Raw genomic sequence first — 19,151 nt, forward strand, 5'->3', positions numbered from 1 at the left:
GGTAAAAGGGAGAGAAAGGAGGGATGACATGGTGCTCAGCCAAGGTCAAATTAGAGACTTTGTACTCACATGTTCAATATCTTAACCTCGTAAACCACCAAGACACTCCAATTGCTAGAATAATTAATTCTAAATTTATTAGTCAGGACTTATTTATGTGGGATAACTTTATTTTACAATTTACTTTGGCACTGATGTTGATATTGAGTTGTTCACGACTCTATATCTCATACACATGCATTTTTATAATCAACTCAAATATCATTGGACACTTACCAACGAGCAATGTGTTCTTTGTCCATGCAAGGAATGTGCTTTAAATTATTAGCCATTCTAGTCAAACTTGGGGAGGCGCTGTAGCTGCATGAGGACACTGGGGATCAGAATAATCAATCTCTATAAGCAAACTTTTGGGAGGATTTTTGTATTTCGTGGAAGTCAATAGCAGCTCAATACCACATCCTTTTATAAATACTGGGGGAAGTCTTGAGTCAACATGGGAACCATCTTAATGGGAATTATGTTTTGATGACATTTGTGGATTCAAGGGGGAAAAAGGGCAGAACTCCATGTAAGCTCCATGGGAAATTGAACAGCGCCTCTTTCACACCTTCATTGAAGATGAATACATTCAGTGAGAAGATCTGCAAAACACATTACGGTGGACTTGTCAGCACAACAGTCAGTAACGCATTTGGAACTCGCTTTGTTCCATGTGAAGTCTGAATCATCATTATTTTATGAAGCAAACACATGATTACTCTGCTGCATGGTTTTCCAAACTGCATTTTATCACGTGTGGTTGTGCATGATACAATAATATGTTCCTTGTTGTGTCTTTACTAACACAAACTGCCTTTTGCTTACTTAAATAGCATACATCTGACTCAACAGGAATAACATATGCTGTATTTTCTCAACGACCATGTCCTATAATGTAACATGCAATGTTCACACTTCAGATAAATACTGCAATTAATCTTTAAACACATCATAAGCTCCTCTGCCCTTCGGTGAAGTCCAGCTGCCATCTGGAAAATTTCCAAAAACAGCACTTGGGGGAAAAAGGGAACACTCCAACGTTCCCCCCAAGAAAATCAGGAAGACAGATTCATGTCAGTCCTCATGAATGTTTTACATCCTACTGTACTGTTGAACAAAGTGTCCTTTGTGTATACAAGCCTCTCCTGCTTACCTATATGGAGGTTGTGCGGGGTTTGCTGCTGAAGTTGCGGTCTCCTCTGCCTGATATCTTTTAGACCCTTCCATGTCACACTAGACGAGATGCTGTGAGGTTTATTTGAATTCATCTCCTATTTACTCGAGATACTTTCCTCCCACCCACGCTCTCATTATCATTGTGAGTGTTATTATTATCTCAGCATCAGCGTGGTACAGCCTTTGGTCAACAGAGTTCTCTGCAGGACCGAGCCCCTCCGCGAGCCCATAGTAATTTACCCAGATTCAGGCTGTCACTCTTCGCTGAGTTCACGGCTCCCTGGGTTTTCTCTCGTGGCCTCTCTACCCTCGATGACGGAAAAGATAAGCATGTTGCATACCGAATCACTGAGCTATGACAAAAAAGGGGTTCTGCTCAATAAGGCAGATGTAAATAATTGTTGAAAGCAATATAGTGCCCTGCGTCGTGGAGTCCACTTGATGTTTTGCTTGGCTGTGAGTGAGGTGGCTCAGTTTCATTCGGGTCCTGAAATGCCTTTTTAAATGTTTTTTTTCAGACCCGGTATCATTTAAAGACAGAATATTTTACCACCCAAATGATTTGGGATGGGAGGTAATCCGAGCCTGAAGGTGACTATTTTTAAACAATTCCCAATGCTTACACGCATCTTAATAAGTTGCAAGCTGCAGGAAAAGAAAAAGTAAGCAGCTTTTAAATAAATACTTTTTTATTCTGTTATTGGCTTTTTACAGGTACAAAGCATACAGCATGTTATAGTTTTATCAAAAGTGGAAAATACTGATGTTACATATGTAACAAATGTAAAAAATAAGTCTTTAATCTTACTTTCCCCGAAAGTAAGAACATACATTTCAGCATATGAAAATATCCATAAAAACACAGCTTAAGTAATTTAAGTTAATAAACAGTACAAAAATGTAGAAACCATACATGTCAAAATAATGGACAAAGACACCAACAACAAATGATTCCATGATTTCTCATGAATTAACAAAATGTACACAAGTTCATAGTGTTTTAGTTGGGGTCATGTTTATAGGATCCGTACATCATCATCATCATCATTATCATCATTTTTGCCCGAAAAACACTTGGCAGGTCGGAAAATGCTAACTCGCTTTTGTGACAACCCTATCCCCCCAAAAACCTCCTCTTCTACTGAACTTAGGCCAGAAAAGGAGGAGGAAAAGTCCTCCCCCAAACTGAAATCCTCAAATGTCTGTAAGGCAGGGGACTTGATTAATCCTCACTCTTGGAGCGTTTAGCCAGTCTTCTGTGAGAAAACACACCAGGGAAAAAACAGACAGAGAGAACGGGATCATAACATTGGTGGGGTTTGCAATACCGTGCGAGTAAAATGGTGCACTTACTTTCACACCGAGGGCTGCATCCTGTCACCTACAGGTGCAGTCCGATCAAACACACATGCTTCCTTTTAAGTAAATTAGAAATTGACCCCTAAAAAGACAGAGAACGGGGGTTTTCTTTGCTCTATGGCCCATTGGAATTCTCTTCCTGTGAGTGTTAATTTTATCTATCCTCTTATCTCCCAGCTGTGAATGTGATAGAAGTTTTTGGGAAGGAGAGGCAATATTGTTAATAAAGAACAGACATGTTTGATCAAGATAATGTGAATGGAGCTAAATTGAATAAAGACGTGGATTTCTTTTCTTTCTTTTTTTTTTCTCCTTTTTTGAGCCATTCGGTGTCAATGGATACATTGTAATGAGGCCTCTGAGAGATGAATGCACGATTGTACAGTCGAGTTTGTAGCTAGAAAAGACTGGTAAACTATTCCAAGGTGGCTAATGAAAAAATCTGTAATGACACAGGTGCCATTTTTCTGCCTTACTGCATTGAAAGTCGTCTTAAAATTTTGAATAATGTGAAAAACATGTAGTCCAATGTTCTCTTGAAATATACAGTCTTCTTCTTTTTAATGGAGAACATCACCATATTCTACATTGTAATAAATAGTCTCATACATATTGTTCAGCTTCTCCTTCATTTAGAATGGTCACCGAGCCATCCCCACTGTTCATTTCAATGTCTCTTGCTGCAGCGTTTTCGGGAAGCAAGGCTAAGTCCTTGAACACGTCTACGTAATGCCCAAAGCCGGGGCCCCAGTTCAACAGATTGTCCCAGTTGAAGCCCCCAGCTTGCTGGCCTAGTTTGTGGGGCAGGGTGTAGTGCTGCTCAGTAGGGGGCATCTGGGAAACACCAGGCCCTCCTTCTGCCCTCCGGCTTGAGTACCGCCTCTGCTTGAGCCTCCCGCCGTAGTCCTCATCGTCAGCGTCTGACTCATTGACTTGCGAGAGCTTGGGAACCCGGGAGCTGTAAGACACAGGTTTTTCCCGGTCGTACTCCATCTCAGAGCAAGTGAAGGAGTCATGTGAGTCACTTTCTGAAGAGGACTCTGGTGCAGGGATGCCGTCAGCGGGATTGCGGACCCGCGACAGTGGCCTGCGGCAGTCCTCTTCTGAGCTGGAGCGCCCATGGTCAGCGCTGCAGATGCTGGGGTTGCGTGGACGTGGAGTGTTCAGCCGCTCCACCTCCTCGATGGACAGCCCCACAGGAGGTCCTGTCTCCAGGGGGATCTGCTCAATTGGCTGTTTCAGCCGGCTGCCGGGCCTTGAGGTGTGGCCGTGGCCTGCCATGGTCTGCGGACTCTTGCTGCGCCTCCCCAGCCGGGTGGCGTAGTTGAACATGGGTGGTGGCTGGCACATGTCATTGTGCAGTTCCAGCGGGCTGCCCTCACGGCGAGCCAGGTTAAGTTCTCTGGTCGGAGTGTTTCGGTAATAGGAGGAGGGCTTGGTGAATGGGGCTGGGGAGTGCCTGGAGAGCGGATTCGGGGTTGGGCAGGCTGAGTGGGAGTGGCTGAGTGGAGTGGACCTCAGTGCTTGGGTGTACTGAGGCTGGTAGGTGTAGCTTGTTGCTCCCAGGGGTAAGGGGGACTGTCTGGCGAAGCCCAGTGGGCTGTGTCTCTGGATAGAGAACTTGGGCGTGTGGCTGCGGAACTGCTTGTAGTGCTGGATGATGTCTGCATCTGAGGGGGCGATACTGCTCGCATTGTCTATGTCATAGTGCTCAATATCTGCCTCCGGGCCATTGCAGGGTGCGCAGGGTGCGCTGGGGACTGTCTCATTGTTGTGAGGAATGTCTGTTTCATCATAGATCAGATAAGGGTTCTCCCTCTCAATGATGTCAGGTTTGGGGTTTCCTTCTGGTTGTTTCCGTACTGTCATATCATCTCCATATGGTGGGATATTATCTGGGTCGTCAAACGCTACGTTCTCGCTACCCTTCTTCTTTTTCTTTTTCTTCTTCTCCTTAGGTTTCTTCTCCTTGGGTTCCTTTGGCACTTTGGTCTTGTTGCGGTCCTTGCAGTGGTTGCACAGGATCAGGCTGAGTACCACCAAGGCTAGGACAGTGGCACAGCTGCCAACAATAGCGGGCACTGCCCAAATAGGGAGGACCATTGCCTCTGTTGTTGGGCTGGGGCTGCAGACAAACCCACCGTTGTTGGCTGTTTTGCAGACGGTACCTTGAGGGCACTGGACGCCCAGACAGGCCACCAGGGTCTCACAAGTCTTGCCTGTGTAGAACTCAGAGCAGATGCAGGTGAAACCTGAGTGGGGATCCGGCACACAGCTTCCGTGGTTCTGGCAGGGATTAGAGGCACAGTCGCCAGGCGGGACACACTGGTATGTGTACCACTGGTTGACGCACATCAGGCCTTCCCAGCAAGGGCTGCTCTCGCACAGGTTGGGACCTCTGCAGCCGATCTTGACAGATGAACTGGTCTTTGTTAAGGTGACAAGACTGTGGTCCCCAGTAAATGGCAGGTTCTCCCCATTGTACTTCACAAAGGCCAGGCAGCCATCGAAACCTGCAAATGAATAAGAGAGAAAACTGGTTCAGATAACAAGAAACAGCCTTCAGCAGCTGGAAGGACATAACAGTGACCTGGAGGGGAATCATTTCCGTTTGTCACCAGACTGATGGGTTTTCAAAATGTCTGCTGATGCTGGATCACTTCCTGGTAAATAACAGGAACTGGGAGCTATAATCAGAGCTAAAGGAATTTTGTTTAGACGGGTAATTGGTTCAAGCTTAGGACAAAAAAAACAAGTGTAATTTTCTTGTGGAAAGCACCTCCTAAAAATATAAAATTTTAAAAATGGACCAAATCTATCACTGGCCAGTTTAAGAGAAGAAATATGAACTATTTCTTAAAGCAGAGAATCCATCATCAGAGCCATTATAGCTTCAAGACGTACATCTGTGTTGAATGAATGTCTCTGTGTCTAATTCAATCTTTTGCTTTGTGTATTGCCTAACAGCACTGCCTCACCGATGTAAATAGATTTTTATTGAATTTATCCCAGTGCAGATTAAATCCATTTGTGTCTTTTCATTAGCGCTTGAAAAGTGAGTACACAACAGCATACAACTGCTCAGACACACATTGAGGTAAGGGTTGGATAACAGGCAGCCTGCCACAGATCTGCGTGCTCAGAATATGTTTGTTTTGAAATATGCCCCGGTCCTTGTGTAAAAGAGGTCAACAAATCATTCAAATTGCTCATTTTTACCATATTAGTCCATAGTATTATGTTAGTTTTTCCCTCCCCTGAAATTCTGAAATTTACTGTGTTGCATTACCTCCCTCTGGAAAGCCTCTGTTTCACCTCTTCCAAACTGTTCTCAACTCATGCTTGAGGATATCTGATCTCTGATTTGAGCCTAAACTAAAATGAGAGTCCACAGAAATAAGATGAAAACACCAAAAACCCTCAAAGGCAGACGCTCCAAGACAAAGCCAAATTAAATTAATATTAGTTATTTTGTCCATAAATGATACTCTGATAGAGAAACATTTACTCAACTACTGTACATTCATAGCAAGTAAATCTCTGCAGTGTCAAAAAGAAACAGATTTCAGGCCAGTTTCACAGAGTCTTGTTGGACAGCCTCCAAATATGGTCAGCAGTTTGAGAAACAGACTATTAATTCATGTGGTTAAAAAAAAAAAAAGTACTGGGTTTATAAGGGCTCACAGGGTCATGAGCACTGTGTCACATACATATGTTGTATGTGAATATGCACACGCATGCTGCATGTTGAAGAGGTTTCCATAATATGTAAAAACACTGCTGCATTAGCCAACTACAGAGGGTAAAGTGAGGGTGTGTTTCTTGGTCAAATGCCAGTTTCTGTGGGGTTCAGCATGTATGTTTGACACTGTGCATAAATATACATGTACATTGACACACATACATGTAAATATAATTTACATTTAAAACAATTATTTGACTTTTATGGTTAGTTTTGGAGATGGAAATATCCAAACTGAGATGTTTAGACTTAAAATATGACAAATTAGTTGACATAAAAAAACGTCTTTCTTATGTTTAAAACACCGAGATGGTGTTTAGATCTTCATGGGACACTAAAACTGTCTAATGTATCCTAGAATTATGAAATTCATTGTCCCTACTGAGGTTTTCCTGCTGGTCCAAATATTAAACTGGTACCCCTGCAGTCATAAAGGTTTTTAACACTCAATTATAGACAGAAATGATGATGTTTTTTGCACTAAAGTTGTTCCACAATATTTATAGTTATAATTTAAACAAAATGAGTGCGTCTCTGTCCCATTCCTCCCCCATCCCAAACAACCTTGAGCCTCACCTGCTGCAGTCTTCTGCTGAGCAGGTCCAGGTGGGATCCCTCCCAGGGAAAAGGTCAAAACGCTGAGACCTCCAAAGTCCTGGGTGGCATGCTGGATCACCCTGGGGTGGCTGCCGTCCACCTTGAGTACAGTGGCTGAGCTGTTCTTGACCAGCTGGAGCGTGTGCCACTGGCCGTCCGACATAACTACGTCTCCAACGGTGCGCTCCACCTTCCCACTGAGACCAGCATCTGAGATGTAGTAGATGTTGCCGTTCCTCAGCTGAGGGAGAGAACAGAGAAGGAGATTGAATACTGAGTTGATGATGGTTTCATGGGTAATTTAACATAATATAAAATATGAAAGTAGACCAGTGAACTTTAGGTACTTTGAATGATTTTGTTGGCTAAAGTAAATGTATCACTTGACACTTTGCCTCACAGCGGCAAAGCAAAATGGTTGTAAAAATGCATGAATAATTGCTAGAATATATTTAATATTGGGCGCTACAGACATAATTTAATATATAAATTATTATAGCAGCTATAACTTAATATTACTGATGCTAAAATGTTCATTAGAAAATACTTTGCAGCTGCTTTGCACAGGTCATTTGTGTATGAAGGTTTTTATCTTAAATCAAGTAAGTAGAGTGAATGTAAACATGCACATTAAACAGCATATTTTCATAGATGAGCAATGGCTACACAGACAAATACCAGATAAATACTTGATAAGTTGCTCACTTGCTGAATGTGCATACCGTTTTAATTCTTAATTTCAAGCATACCATAAACAACATTTTTGAGGTGACTAGGGTTAAAAATGCTGTTTTTCAGATTAATGCAATGAGTTATCATGTAAGCATCAATCATGATTAATGAAAGAAAGTCTCCCCTCAGTTTCCACAAAACTGCCACTGCAGTGCATTCAGTCTCTGGTGTTGAGGTCAGAGATCGAAAACAAAAATCCAGCTTGAAGCTCATAAATCTCTTTCCCAGCGGGACACACCGCAGTTAATCATGGTCTGCGAACTTGTGTGTAACTAATGTTATTCAGCCATAATATGATCCGAAGATGGTTAACAACAAATTCAGAGAAAACACCCTAATTTAAACGCCTACTGAAGAAGACCCTCTCCAAAAAATGAGAAGACAGAGTGCCATCTTCAAAATAAATTTAATCAAACTAATTCTGGCATAGAGAACATATTTGTGGCTTTAACTGTGTATGGCAATCTCATATGAATACTCCCAACTTCGATGGAAAAGTAATCCCCCTTTTTCAAAGACCCCCAAAATCAGCAATGATAAGTAGCTTCCGGAAGAATTGATTTAAAATGGGAAAAACGGGAAGTCCCCTGAGCTGAAAAATACGGTGCGCTCTAAATCTGGAAAATCAATCACATGGTTTATCTATAAAACATGTAGGGTTTTTTATATCTCAGTATATATAGTTCTCCTTCTCAACACATGTACATATACAGTATGTATTCCCTTGCCGCTCAACTTTTTTTTTTTAGGCGTCATAGCATTTATAATACTTTTCTGTTTAGGAAGCTGTGATGGTGATTCAATATGAGAGAGAGGAGAGAGAGAGAGAGAGAGAGGAGAGAGAGAGAGAGAGAGAGAGAGAGAGAGGAGAGAGAGAGAGAGAGAGAGAGAGAGAGAGAGAGAGAGAGAGAGAGAGAGAGAGAGAGAGAGAGAGAGAGAGAAGAGAGAGAGAGAGAGAGAGAGAGAGAGAGAGAGAGAGAGAGAGAGAGAGAGAGAGAGAGAGAGAAGAGAGAGAGAGAGAGAGAGAGAGAGAGAGAGAGAGAGAGAGAGAGAAGGCAAAGTATGACTGATACAAAAAAAAGTGGGGAAGGTTGCTGGTGGCGGTTGAGGGAAGGGTATAAAAGGAAAATTGAAGTGGATGAATGAGTGTTCAGGCCTCTTTTGGAAGCTGCCCAGAATCAGTTGGAGGGAGGGGTGCTGACCAGGATGAGAGAAGAAAAAAAGAGGAATGGGACTAAAGGGAGGTGGCTGAAAAAAGACCCTTAGAATTCTTAAAGTTTATACTGGTAGAGAGCGTGGGGGATGATGATCTGATGACTATGTTCAGATTTGTAGACATGTTTGTACACCATCTCCTTCAATCTTGCATAAATACAGAATAAAAACTCATCTCGGGAATAGATCCAAGCGTTCAGTGGGCGATACAGTATCAGTGTGTGTACACAGAGAAACAGACACAAAGCTTTTAGTGATGCAACATACGTATCATCTGGCAGCTGTATTGGAGGTCCTCGGCTCTATCATCTGAAGTCATCAGATGCATGAGACAAAGCAGATTTTCTGTGCTGGCACTGTGCTGGCCGATGCTAACTTAACACTGGCTGCTTTGCTAAACTAGCCGGCCAATTGGCTAACTGACAGCGCCAAACCCAAACCGGCTGCCAAATTCATCTGATTCCTCTGCTGCAATTTGTTGTGCTTTTACTAGTGATTGATGATGGGTGCATTTCCTGTATCACAATATCCTGAATTTGGACCCAAAGCTTAACAAGCAAATCACTGCACATTATTTGCATAGATCCCATTTCCCACTGAACCCCAATGAAGTATAAAGTTTAAAGAACATGGCTGGTGATTTTCTATATTTTTCCAATTTTCAACAAATCTCATATGCAGAGCCAAACCAACAGTGAATTGATCTACTTATATGCATTGTGTGAGTATCCAAAGCCTGATATTTCGTATCCCTCTGTGGCGCAGGGCTCTGTTGTTTTTCAAAAACTATTAAAAACACGTCAGTGAGCCACACAGCTGCACTGGGTGTTATGTTCCTTTGCCCAGAAGAGTTCGGTCACTTTAGTTTGTTTAGAAACGGCTCCGAAGACTTTAAAAAAGCGATCACGTGTTCGCTCTTCAGAGAGTAGTTCTGTGGAAAGCAGATGCCACTGAGCAACTGTTTACAGAGCTTTGCTAGCTTGTTGTGCTACATGTCACAACCTCTTGACTTTGTACTGAAGTTATTTATCATTTACAATGTAGTACAAAGTGAAGATGTGCTTTCAATAGTTTTTCCACACAGAGAAATAGATAAATCAAGTTTTGGATACACACACAATACTTGTTAGTATATACATTTATTTTTGGTTTGGCCTTTTTGAACATTTCCCTTGTTTGTATATTTTTATAGGGAGCTGTTCTCTGATCTGCTCCAGTTTACCATGTTAATTTACTGTTGCTTTTGTATGCTGATAATGCAAATTCCCGACTCCCTTGAATGTTTTTTTGTCAAGCTTTTACTATAAAACCACTACCGGAGCTGTGTTTCATTAGAAGTAAAATCAGTCTGGATTTACCCAACAATTTGGTTAAAAGCAGAGAGTTTATGACTATGATTGTGCTTTTTTCTTATTTATTTCTATGTGTGCTGCCACATGCCATCAGCACTCTGCTATCACTTCCTCTCTCTCACCTTAACAGTGGTGTAGTTGCTGCTCTCCTGCACATGCATCAGAGTGCCGCTCTTGCTGCGAGTCCTGAACTTGACCTCCAAGCTGCTGGGACCAGTGGGTTGCGAGCCCTGCAGTGAATGTCTCAGCAGGACGTCACGTTTCGGGCCCTGCTTCATGGAGTAGTCCAGGCGGCCTGTGCCGTCCAGCGACAGGGCAGTGTCTGCTGTCATGTCTGTGGAAGAAAGACAGAGAATATCAATCTGTTCCCTTTAACAGTCTGAAGTTGGATGGCGGACTTTCAACCATATATTTCCACTCTGCAGCTGGAGGACAAACAGTTCCAAATGATTTTCCTAATCTGACTGCCATAACCACAAATTGGTCGGTACATTCTCACCCGTGGTTTTAAATACCTTCCCATAACTAAGAGATGTATGTCAATCCCATCCCAGGAACAACGTTAGTGCCCTTGAGCAAGACACAGAACTCATGCATACACCCTTTTATATAAGGTGGTTTAGGAAAACAACTTCATTCAAATGACTGAAATATAACCATGATCCAAGATGTATGATTGTTGTTTAATTTAATACATAGAGTGTGGTTTTATTGTTAATTTATTAGCTGTGTCAACCATAAGTTTGGCAGGTAATGCAATTTTCAGTCATTATCTAAAGCAACAATTTAATAATATGCTATATAAACTAAACAAAGTAAACAATTTCATCTAACAATAAACTTTACCATAATCTGGTTAACCTAGTCTTGTCCCTCACAAGCACTAAATCTGTAACCAATAGAAATGTTAATAAAACAGAGACACAAAGAAAGTTTCCAAGAGTGAAGAAAGATGAAGCTGTTGCCTCTATTAAAAGACCCCTCTCATGTTCCCTCCAAAACTGGATTGATGTACAAAACTGACATGAAGGAAAATACTTTTAATGGGTAAGTTGAAATAATAGATGGAATTCAAGTGTTATTTATGATGTCATCTTCTAATGCTCCTCATTATACTGCACAGAAGAGAAGCATGGAAATTGTACACCTGCTTTTATAATGTTGAATAGCTGCAGTTTAATCAGTTCATTTAAATGGAACCACTGACATCTGTGAAGGGTGCATGTTTGGGGACAGTTAAAAAATTCAACTAGCTTGAAGCTTGAGCTTTGCGGTGCCGCTTTCTGGTGGTGCACATATGCTTCTTCAAACATCAATTTTCAATGCATCGATATTGAATTAACCGTGATACTTTGTTAAAACTACTGTAACCATAAAACCATTGTGAGAGATGACTGAAAGCCTCTTTAAACCACTGCAATTATTACTGTCGGGGTTGGGGTTTTACAAAATTTAGTCATTTCCCGTAAACATTATCTGAATAAGAAACACACAATTCAGAGAAGCTGTGCCTTCATACTTTTCGTGTCATAAGACAAAACAACAGATTCACCACAAAATCAAACCTGATGGCAAACAGAGATAAATACATTCTTCCCAGTAATGGTTTTCCAGCAATAATACAAAAGCATCAACATAAATGTGGTATTGATTATTAGTAAAATTGCTAAACATACTGTAGCACCTTAAACAGCAGCTATAAGTTTCGGGAAGTTTTTGTGAGCTTCAAAGGTTTCTGCAGTCTGTTTTAATTCTCTGATGTTGGGTCTGAGTATTTATATAATTAAATACGCAAATGCTTTGAAATAAAGCTCAGAATGCAGCAGTGTGGCCTATATTAAGCTACATGGCGCAGTTCGATGACTCATGAGAGAAGAATCATAAATAATCATGACAGAATATTCCTGAGGAAGTGCAACCTCAGCAATAAAAAGACACTTCAAAGGCATGTACTTACATTTCTCACAGAATTTGCCAGTGAAGCCATCCACGCACTGGCATTGCTGCCAAGACCAATGGTCCAAACAGGTGCCCCCATGTCTGCAGGGGCTGGCGGTGCAGGCTCCTTCCAGTCTTGGACATCTACAGACACAACGACACACAAACTGACAATCAGACAGTCAGTTTGACAAGTCATCCGCACAGTCGGTAGCCGGGGGGTCAGCTGAAAAAGAAACTCTACAAAAAAGGGGCAGATGAGCTGTGATTTCTCTCCCTGTGCGGCAATACAAAAAACCTCATAAAGAACCCCAGAGAATTAGCATATTAAAAGATCTGTCCTCACTATTCACCATCGAGACAGAAAAGAAAAAAAAATTCAGCAATTGGTTTCCCTCGTCAAAAATCTTCCATTTGTATTAAATAAAAAAACATCTTTTTAAAAACTCTCGAGAGGGTTTGAGAGTGTGAACAGATGTCCCACAGCGAGAGTTGAGGAGGTTAGAGAAGACGGACAGATGGGAAGAAGAGGGAGAAGATGGAGAGCGGGTGAAAAGCGGGGAGCAGGGGGGTGTGGTTGGGGGCACGGACCTGTCAAGGATGCCACGCGATGCCAGCGCCTGACTGGGCTCCAGCGGGCGGCCGTTGATGGCAAACTCCATGATGCAGCCGATAAAGTCGTGGGTGGCGACCTGACCGCGTCGATGAAGGACGGGTTCTATTGACCTGACGCCTCCCACCGAGAGCCTGTTGGGCTGCACGTCCAGGATCCTGCAGACACACACACACATACATACAAAGTCACACACAAGACGGATGAACAGAAGCACACAAAGCCTCAAATGCATGCAGACACAAAAGCACATATGCGCAGAATTCCCAAACCCTACAAATGCATATATTCAGAAGTATGCACACACACAATCACGCTCACTAACACATACTTACACAGAAAGACACTGCGGGTCAGTAAGTTTCACAATAACATGGTCCCGAGAGACCCTTACAAAATAAACCTTCTGCAGACCTCTGTGGTCCCCATCTGCCAAATCCATCTCTCCCTCCCTCTCACACACACAGTCACATACTGTACATACACACACACACATCCAAATACACACAAAAACACATGCACAGTCTCGATTTTTCAACCCACGAGGCCTGGCACAGGGCTGTCTGCGTGTTGAGTCAGTGATCATTTTAATGAAGGTTTACATCATACATATTTACAACAGATGACTTAATTTTGACTTTGAGTCATTTTTGCATTATCATTGTGAAAATATGTATCAGAATTCCATATACCAGTTTAGGCAATTGGCACATACAGTAAAGCCATAAAAACAAGCTTTGACTCTCCGCAGAGCTGCATCAGATTATGTAGTCATTTTGTTTATTGTCATTTTGTTCATCATGACAAATATGAAAGTAGAACTTGAGTAAAATGTAATTATATTTAATACAAATCAGAATTTTTATGTTTTAGGAACATTTCTCAGAAGCAGAGCTGCTACAGAAGCAGCCAAACTTAGCGTTAAGAAAATAGAGTTTTTTAGCGCAACTTGGCTACTGAATAACTGGATAAACTGAATTGAATGAAAACTCTGGTATGGTGGTAATAGAATCAGGATGAATCTGAGCTGATACGAGACATTTAATACAACACAAAATAAAAAGAGGAATGATTTCAGCTTAGTAAAACGATATTCACTTGTATTAAACTTTCCTTTAATCTATACTGTTTTCTTAAATCAATCAATCACTATATTTATAGATGATTTATAGTAAAGTAAAACAACGTACGGTAAAAAATTGTGATCATAACAGGTTGACAACAACTTTTGGTTTATTATTATTTCTCCAGACATGGAAAATGTCATTATTCGTCAAGTTTTCCAGGCCTTGGAACTGAAAGTGTCAACACTATTTTAATGTATACATCATAGAAACAGAACAGCTGTGTGTGTGTGTGTGTGTGTGTGATTTTTTCTCACCACTCAGTGTGAACTGCCACGTTGCTCACGGCACAGTAGCCTGGTTCCTGGTCATCACCGCACAGGTCCACTGTCAGAGATGCAGCCTGCGTGACGAGAGGAGCAGCAACACAAACGCGTCATGTGTGATTCTCTTTTCAAGACCAACAGCTGCTAAATCACACTGTCTGAGACTATTATTGTTCCTGGAGGAGTCTCAATGTCAGGAGTTTTTTTGAAAGATTGTGGTTGCAAAACACAAGTCCAACAAGCTGTGTCAGTCAGTGTTGTTTGAGGCAGATGTTGACCCGTCAGACACTTAATCAATGTCAGTCAGTCTGTTTCTTCCTGTTAATGAGTGTTGTCATGTGAGCATTGGACTTACAGTAGAAACGCTGTCAGACTTTACTGTTTGATTCCCTGCGTAGCTCAGCTGACTGGAGTTTAGTTATATGAATATTTATTGGAGGCATGCACAATTTCTTTGGCTGGGTTCCGTTCAGAAAAGAGCCAAAGGAAACACAATTTACAGTAAGATAAGTAGTCTAATAGTGTAGTTTGGTGATGGTGGAACAGTGCTGCTATTAAGTTAAGTATTTCTCCAGCTTGGTTGAGCTAGATGTAGATGAGGTAGTTCAATCCCAAATTAATGATCAAAAAATTAAACAGTCATCTTATATTGGCTCTATTTGTTTTGTTTTTTTAAAGCCATTATGAATAATGAAACAAAAACTATTATTGATGCTTGGAGTCATTCAGCTGTATTACTCAGTTTTATCTGATCTGAACATAGTTTATCTTAAATTATTAAGATAAAAATGTAATATTTCAAATTTATTATATAAAACATAGAGTACATGCCTATTAATTAATAAAAGCAAAAATCAATGTCGTGTTTCTTTTTGCCTGTTTGACAGTTGAAATGTGGCTTTAATTCTATACTTATTTGACAGTTTCATAAAGAGATGTATTTGCTGGATTAAGATTCATAAAACAGACTAAATCAAACATGTATTATTAACAGTTGAGAAAGGTCTAATGTAGACAACAATGCCAGTGTTGATGATTTGTCACAATTATCTTCCAATAAGTCCAGTATGGGTTTTTATCATCTACATGCTTCTACCATGCACACAATGTGTCCAGACTAAATTTTAAAATCCCTAAAAGCAGATACTGACCACATGTCTAGAACTAAAATCCCATTACTTTAGACAGATGACTAAATTTGAGTGTCTAAACTAGACATAAGCTAGACTAAATATCTTGTCATGCACTGCAGGCATAACCTTCACTCTAAAAAATCATGGGTCATAGCTCCACCCACCGAGGGATCCTTCTACTTTTATTATTATTTGCTGTCTAAGTATTTGTATAACTATGTCCTGTTCAATGATTAATGTTCACCAAATGGTTATTTTTCATCATTATTTCACAATGGTTGATAGGATGGTGGCATAAAAATGCCATTTTTTACAACAATAATATTTCCTATTTCCCGTTAACAGCACTAAAGCTTTTGCACAGATGTGTGTTATTCTCCTGCTCTGACAGGGAATGACCCTACAATGAAGAAAAGAAATGGGCTGGTGAGGAAACTGTCCGGAAAAGTGTGTGAAAGTGTTGAAAAGTCAGGGCAATCACGCTCCACCTCTCCTGGATCTTAAGTAAACACGGACCACACTGGCCCGGATCTCCAACACAAATCATCCACGAGAGCACGACCCCACCTATCACACACACACACACTCCAGACACACACGCACACTCTCTTTTCTATTCAGTACACTTGAGTCACACTAGATTTAGACATGGAGACATTGACATAACCAAATTGGAGTAAAAAAACACAGAGAAATACACCAACACAGTGACAAAACGATCCCTTGGACTCGTTCGTGACTTTGTCTGAAGCACCATAAAAAAAATGTCCAAACCACATGAACATTGTATTAATGTCTTTTCCTGTGATCAAAGGCAGTATAGTCATGCTTTACATGCACTGCACTCACTGTCAAGTGTCTCACACTGTGGTGGGGGAAATATGTTTTTCAAGAAACCCCCTTGAAAATGAATACCGAATGTAACACGAAAAAATGAGGAGCGTGTTTTTGTGCTTGGCTAACACTGGAGGAAGAAAGGAGGAAAGAGCCACTGGAGATCATTGTTTTCCCCATGACTAATATAATGGGAGGACCATAGCATTGCTCTCTATTGTGGTGCAGGCACTGAGTAACTGCTGTTACATATTTGTTTTGTCCTTGTTTCTAGGACAAATAATTCAGCTTATCAAAAGCTTGATGATTTGCCACTGGTGCTAATCAGCTGCAGCGAGATATAATCTGTCAAAATTTGCATCTATTGAAGGGTTTGTTGTTTGTTCTGACTTGACCTCTTGCATTGATGTTCCCAGCAGTGATCTTACTCAAACGGTTAGGGTTACATGATGACAATAATTGTTGTTATATGTGTCATTTCACCCAAATTACACTTATTATTCTCCTACTAACCCATGTGGTATCAAGCTATGCAGATAGTTGTTATTGCCCTGGGTTTTGAGACTAACCTCATACAATGGAGGAAAATGGAAATTAACTCTGCTGTGCTCTAAAGCATAAAAAAATGACATCTAAAAATCACAAAAGTACAGAGCCTGTGAGGTGATATGGACACATGCACGCTTTATTAAAACAAATGAAACAAACCCCTCCATGTCACCTTCTGGGCTCAAGACAAAAGCGACCTGTGATTGCATCTAATTTTAGCCATGAACCTTTTTCATTAAGCAAGAAGTTTTGTGGCATATAACTTAATGTCAAACCTTTTCCTCTTGTGTTGATATTTAAACATTATTGCAAGTATTTGTTAGCTGACTTCCAACAGCATCTGACACTTTTGATACATTTGGTGATTGTGTTCATGTCATCAATCAGTACTGCTACTGTACTGTAAGATAAACACTGGAATAATGATGCTATACTGTTTTTCTGAATTTTGATACTGATGTGTTATCCAATTTTGAAGCTGGCAACAGCTAAAATGATGTGCCAAGATCTGATCGTGGTTTTAATAAATGCCTTTAAACAGCATTACATCGAAACCTATAATGATAGAAAAACTTTTCCTTGTGCATTCCTAGACACATTGGCAAGCTCAAACAAGTTGTGTCACATTTATTGTATTTGATTATTTAAAAGATTAAAATCAGATGGTGATGATGATAATGACAACTGCAATGGCATCTGTGAACTTTCTGCTGTCTCTGATTACTTGGTGCCTTCATGATGAAGCGCTGCATGACCTGACATGTCTGTGGTTTCTGTCTGCCTTTGACACTGGCTCAGAATTCGGGCGCAGCAACTGAGAGCAGACCTCGAGCCTGACCGCTGAAATAACCCACAGCATCTTTTGCAAACACAGTGATTAGGTTCACTTTACACTGCCTAAGGGAGTTGGCACTTCAGGCATGACACACGCATTTTTCAAGAGCCCTTACACGGCCGCCTCCGCATAATATTCACACAGCACTAAATGCATACAGAATCACAGTTCTCAACGTGTGCTGTATTCCTTTCCATCCCGTCACTCTGCACCATCTCAAAACTGACAATTTAACGATTTTACCAGCTTCCTATGAAACTCCCAGTGCACGGTGGGAAATGACAGATTTGAAGTCCAGCAGGAGAGCTACATTATAGAAGGTTTGACAGGGCCTGGTTGGATTTTTTCCCTCCTTCCTTGCCACTGAATTGCTGGCAGGGAGAAGCTGCTCATTCAGAGCGCAGGAGACAGAATTTCAACTTTCAGGGCCATTTTGGATCCTTGTATTGTAAATCACAACGAGCAATAAAATATAATTACAAACCATGAAAACCATAAGCTGAGCTACCCGTGATTTGGGGGAGCTTAATTATCTTCTGGTGGTGCAAAAAAGAAAAAGAAAAAGGCCAATCTGGATGCTACTTCCAGCTATAAAAGCGCAGGACATAAATGCTCTTGAAAGTCCATGTGTAGTCCATATAATGTGGCATTTCTCTGATTTTCCTAAATGTCTTGCTACAAGACCCTTAAGAACTATTAAGATGTTCCATTAAGTTTTTCAAGAATTTATTATGAAGAACATGACCGATATGAGCTAATTTCTACCATAAACAAATGTCGTTCTTACCATCCCAGCTCTCCTGGCGATGACTGTGTGGAACTCCCCATCCGAAACTTTGATCATGGTCATCAATTTATAAGTTCCACTTCCCAAGTTAAAGGAGAAGCGCATCCGTCCCTCGAAGATCTCCAGAGCCAGGAACTCAGCTTTGTCTCCGGTCTGGTTATCGTGGTTGTACATAAGCAGTGCATTGCTCTTCAGAGTAGCAAACTTGATGTATATGTAGTTATTGTTGGGATCAAGAGACGGAAACTCCATGAAGGAGAGCTCCTCAAAGCCATAGCTGTTCAGTTCGCAGTGTTTGCCGAAAACCCCTGAGGACAAAAACAGACCAAAAGAGAAATCAGAGAGGAAGCCAATGAATGATTCACAGTGCTGCTGTTACAAAAATATCTAAAGATAAAACAGAGTCTCTATTTGGCAGTATTATACTGTACATTCTGAAAATAGCTATATCAAAGCAAAAATCTTCTATTATTATCTTCAAAAAGTTATAAACACCTCATTTTTCATCACAGTTGGACACTTATTCATGACAGAAGCAGTACAAGCCATGAAAATGGAGACACAAAATGAAATGACAGTGTCCACATTTGTTTAAGAAATCACGGATAAATAATGGAACAACTTTCTCTTCTTTTGGGAGATTGCACGTCTGAAATTGTCCATCTTGCTTTTCAATTTACTGGGGCTAACTAATACCCTGAAAGTTTCCTACTATTACTTACCAAACGGACAATGACAGTAATATCCATCCACCCGATTCTGACAGGAACCGCCATTAAAACAAGGGTTACACTCACAGTGATTGATGATGGAATCACACGTTTTGCCTGGGTTCACAGAACAACACAAATTAAAAT

The 19,151-nt window shown here is 41.0% G+C and overlaps 1 protein-coding gene across 1 annotated transcript in view; it reads right to left on the bottom strand.

The window, feature by feature from the left end:
• Positions 1-2,037: 2,037 nt before the first annotated feature.
• fat4 (FAT atypical cadherin 4) overlaps positions 2,038-19,151 on the bottom strand; it is a 107,071-nt gene continuing 89,957 nt past the window's right edge. The window contains 8 exon segments of the mRNA XM_062425541.1: positions 2,038-5,090; positions 6,896-7,157; positions 10,338-10,549; positions 12,173-12,297; positions 12,745-12,924; positions 14,148-14,233; positions 18,295-18,602; positions 19,017-19,121. Of these exon segments, the coding sequence (XP_062281525.1) occupies positions 3,181-5,090; positions 6,896-7,157; positions 10,338-10,549; positions 12,173-12,297; positions 12,745-12,924; positions 14,148-14,233; positions 18,295-18,602; positions 19,017-19,121 (3,188 nt within the window). The 3' untranslated portion in view covers positions 2,038-3,180.

Source organism: Scomber scombrus, chromosome 9, assembly GCF_963691925.1.
Source record: "Scomber scombrus chromosome 9, fScoSco1.1, whole genome shotgun sequence".
NCBI classification, from domain to species: Eukaryota; Metazoa; Chordata; class Actinopteri; order Scombriformes; family Scombridae; genus Scomber; species Scomber scombrus.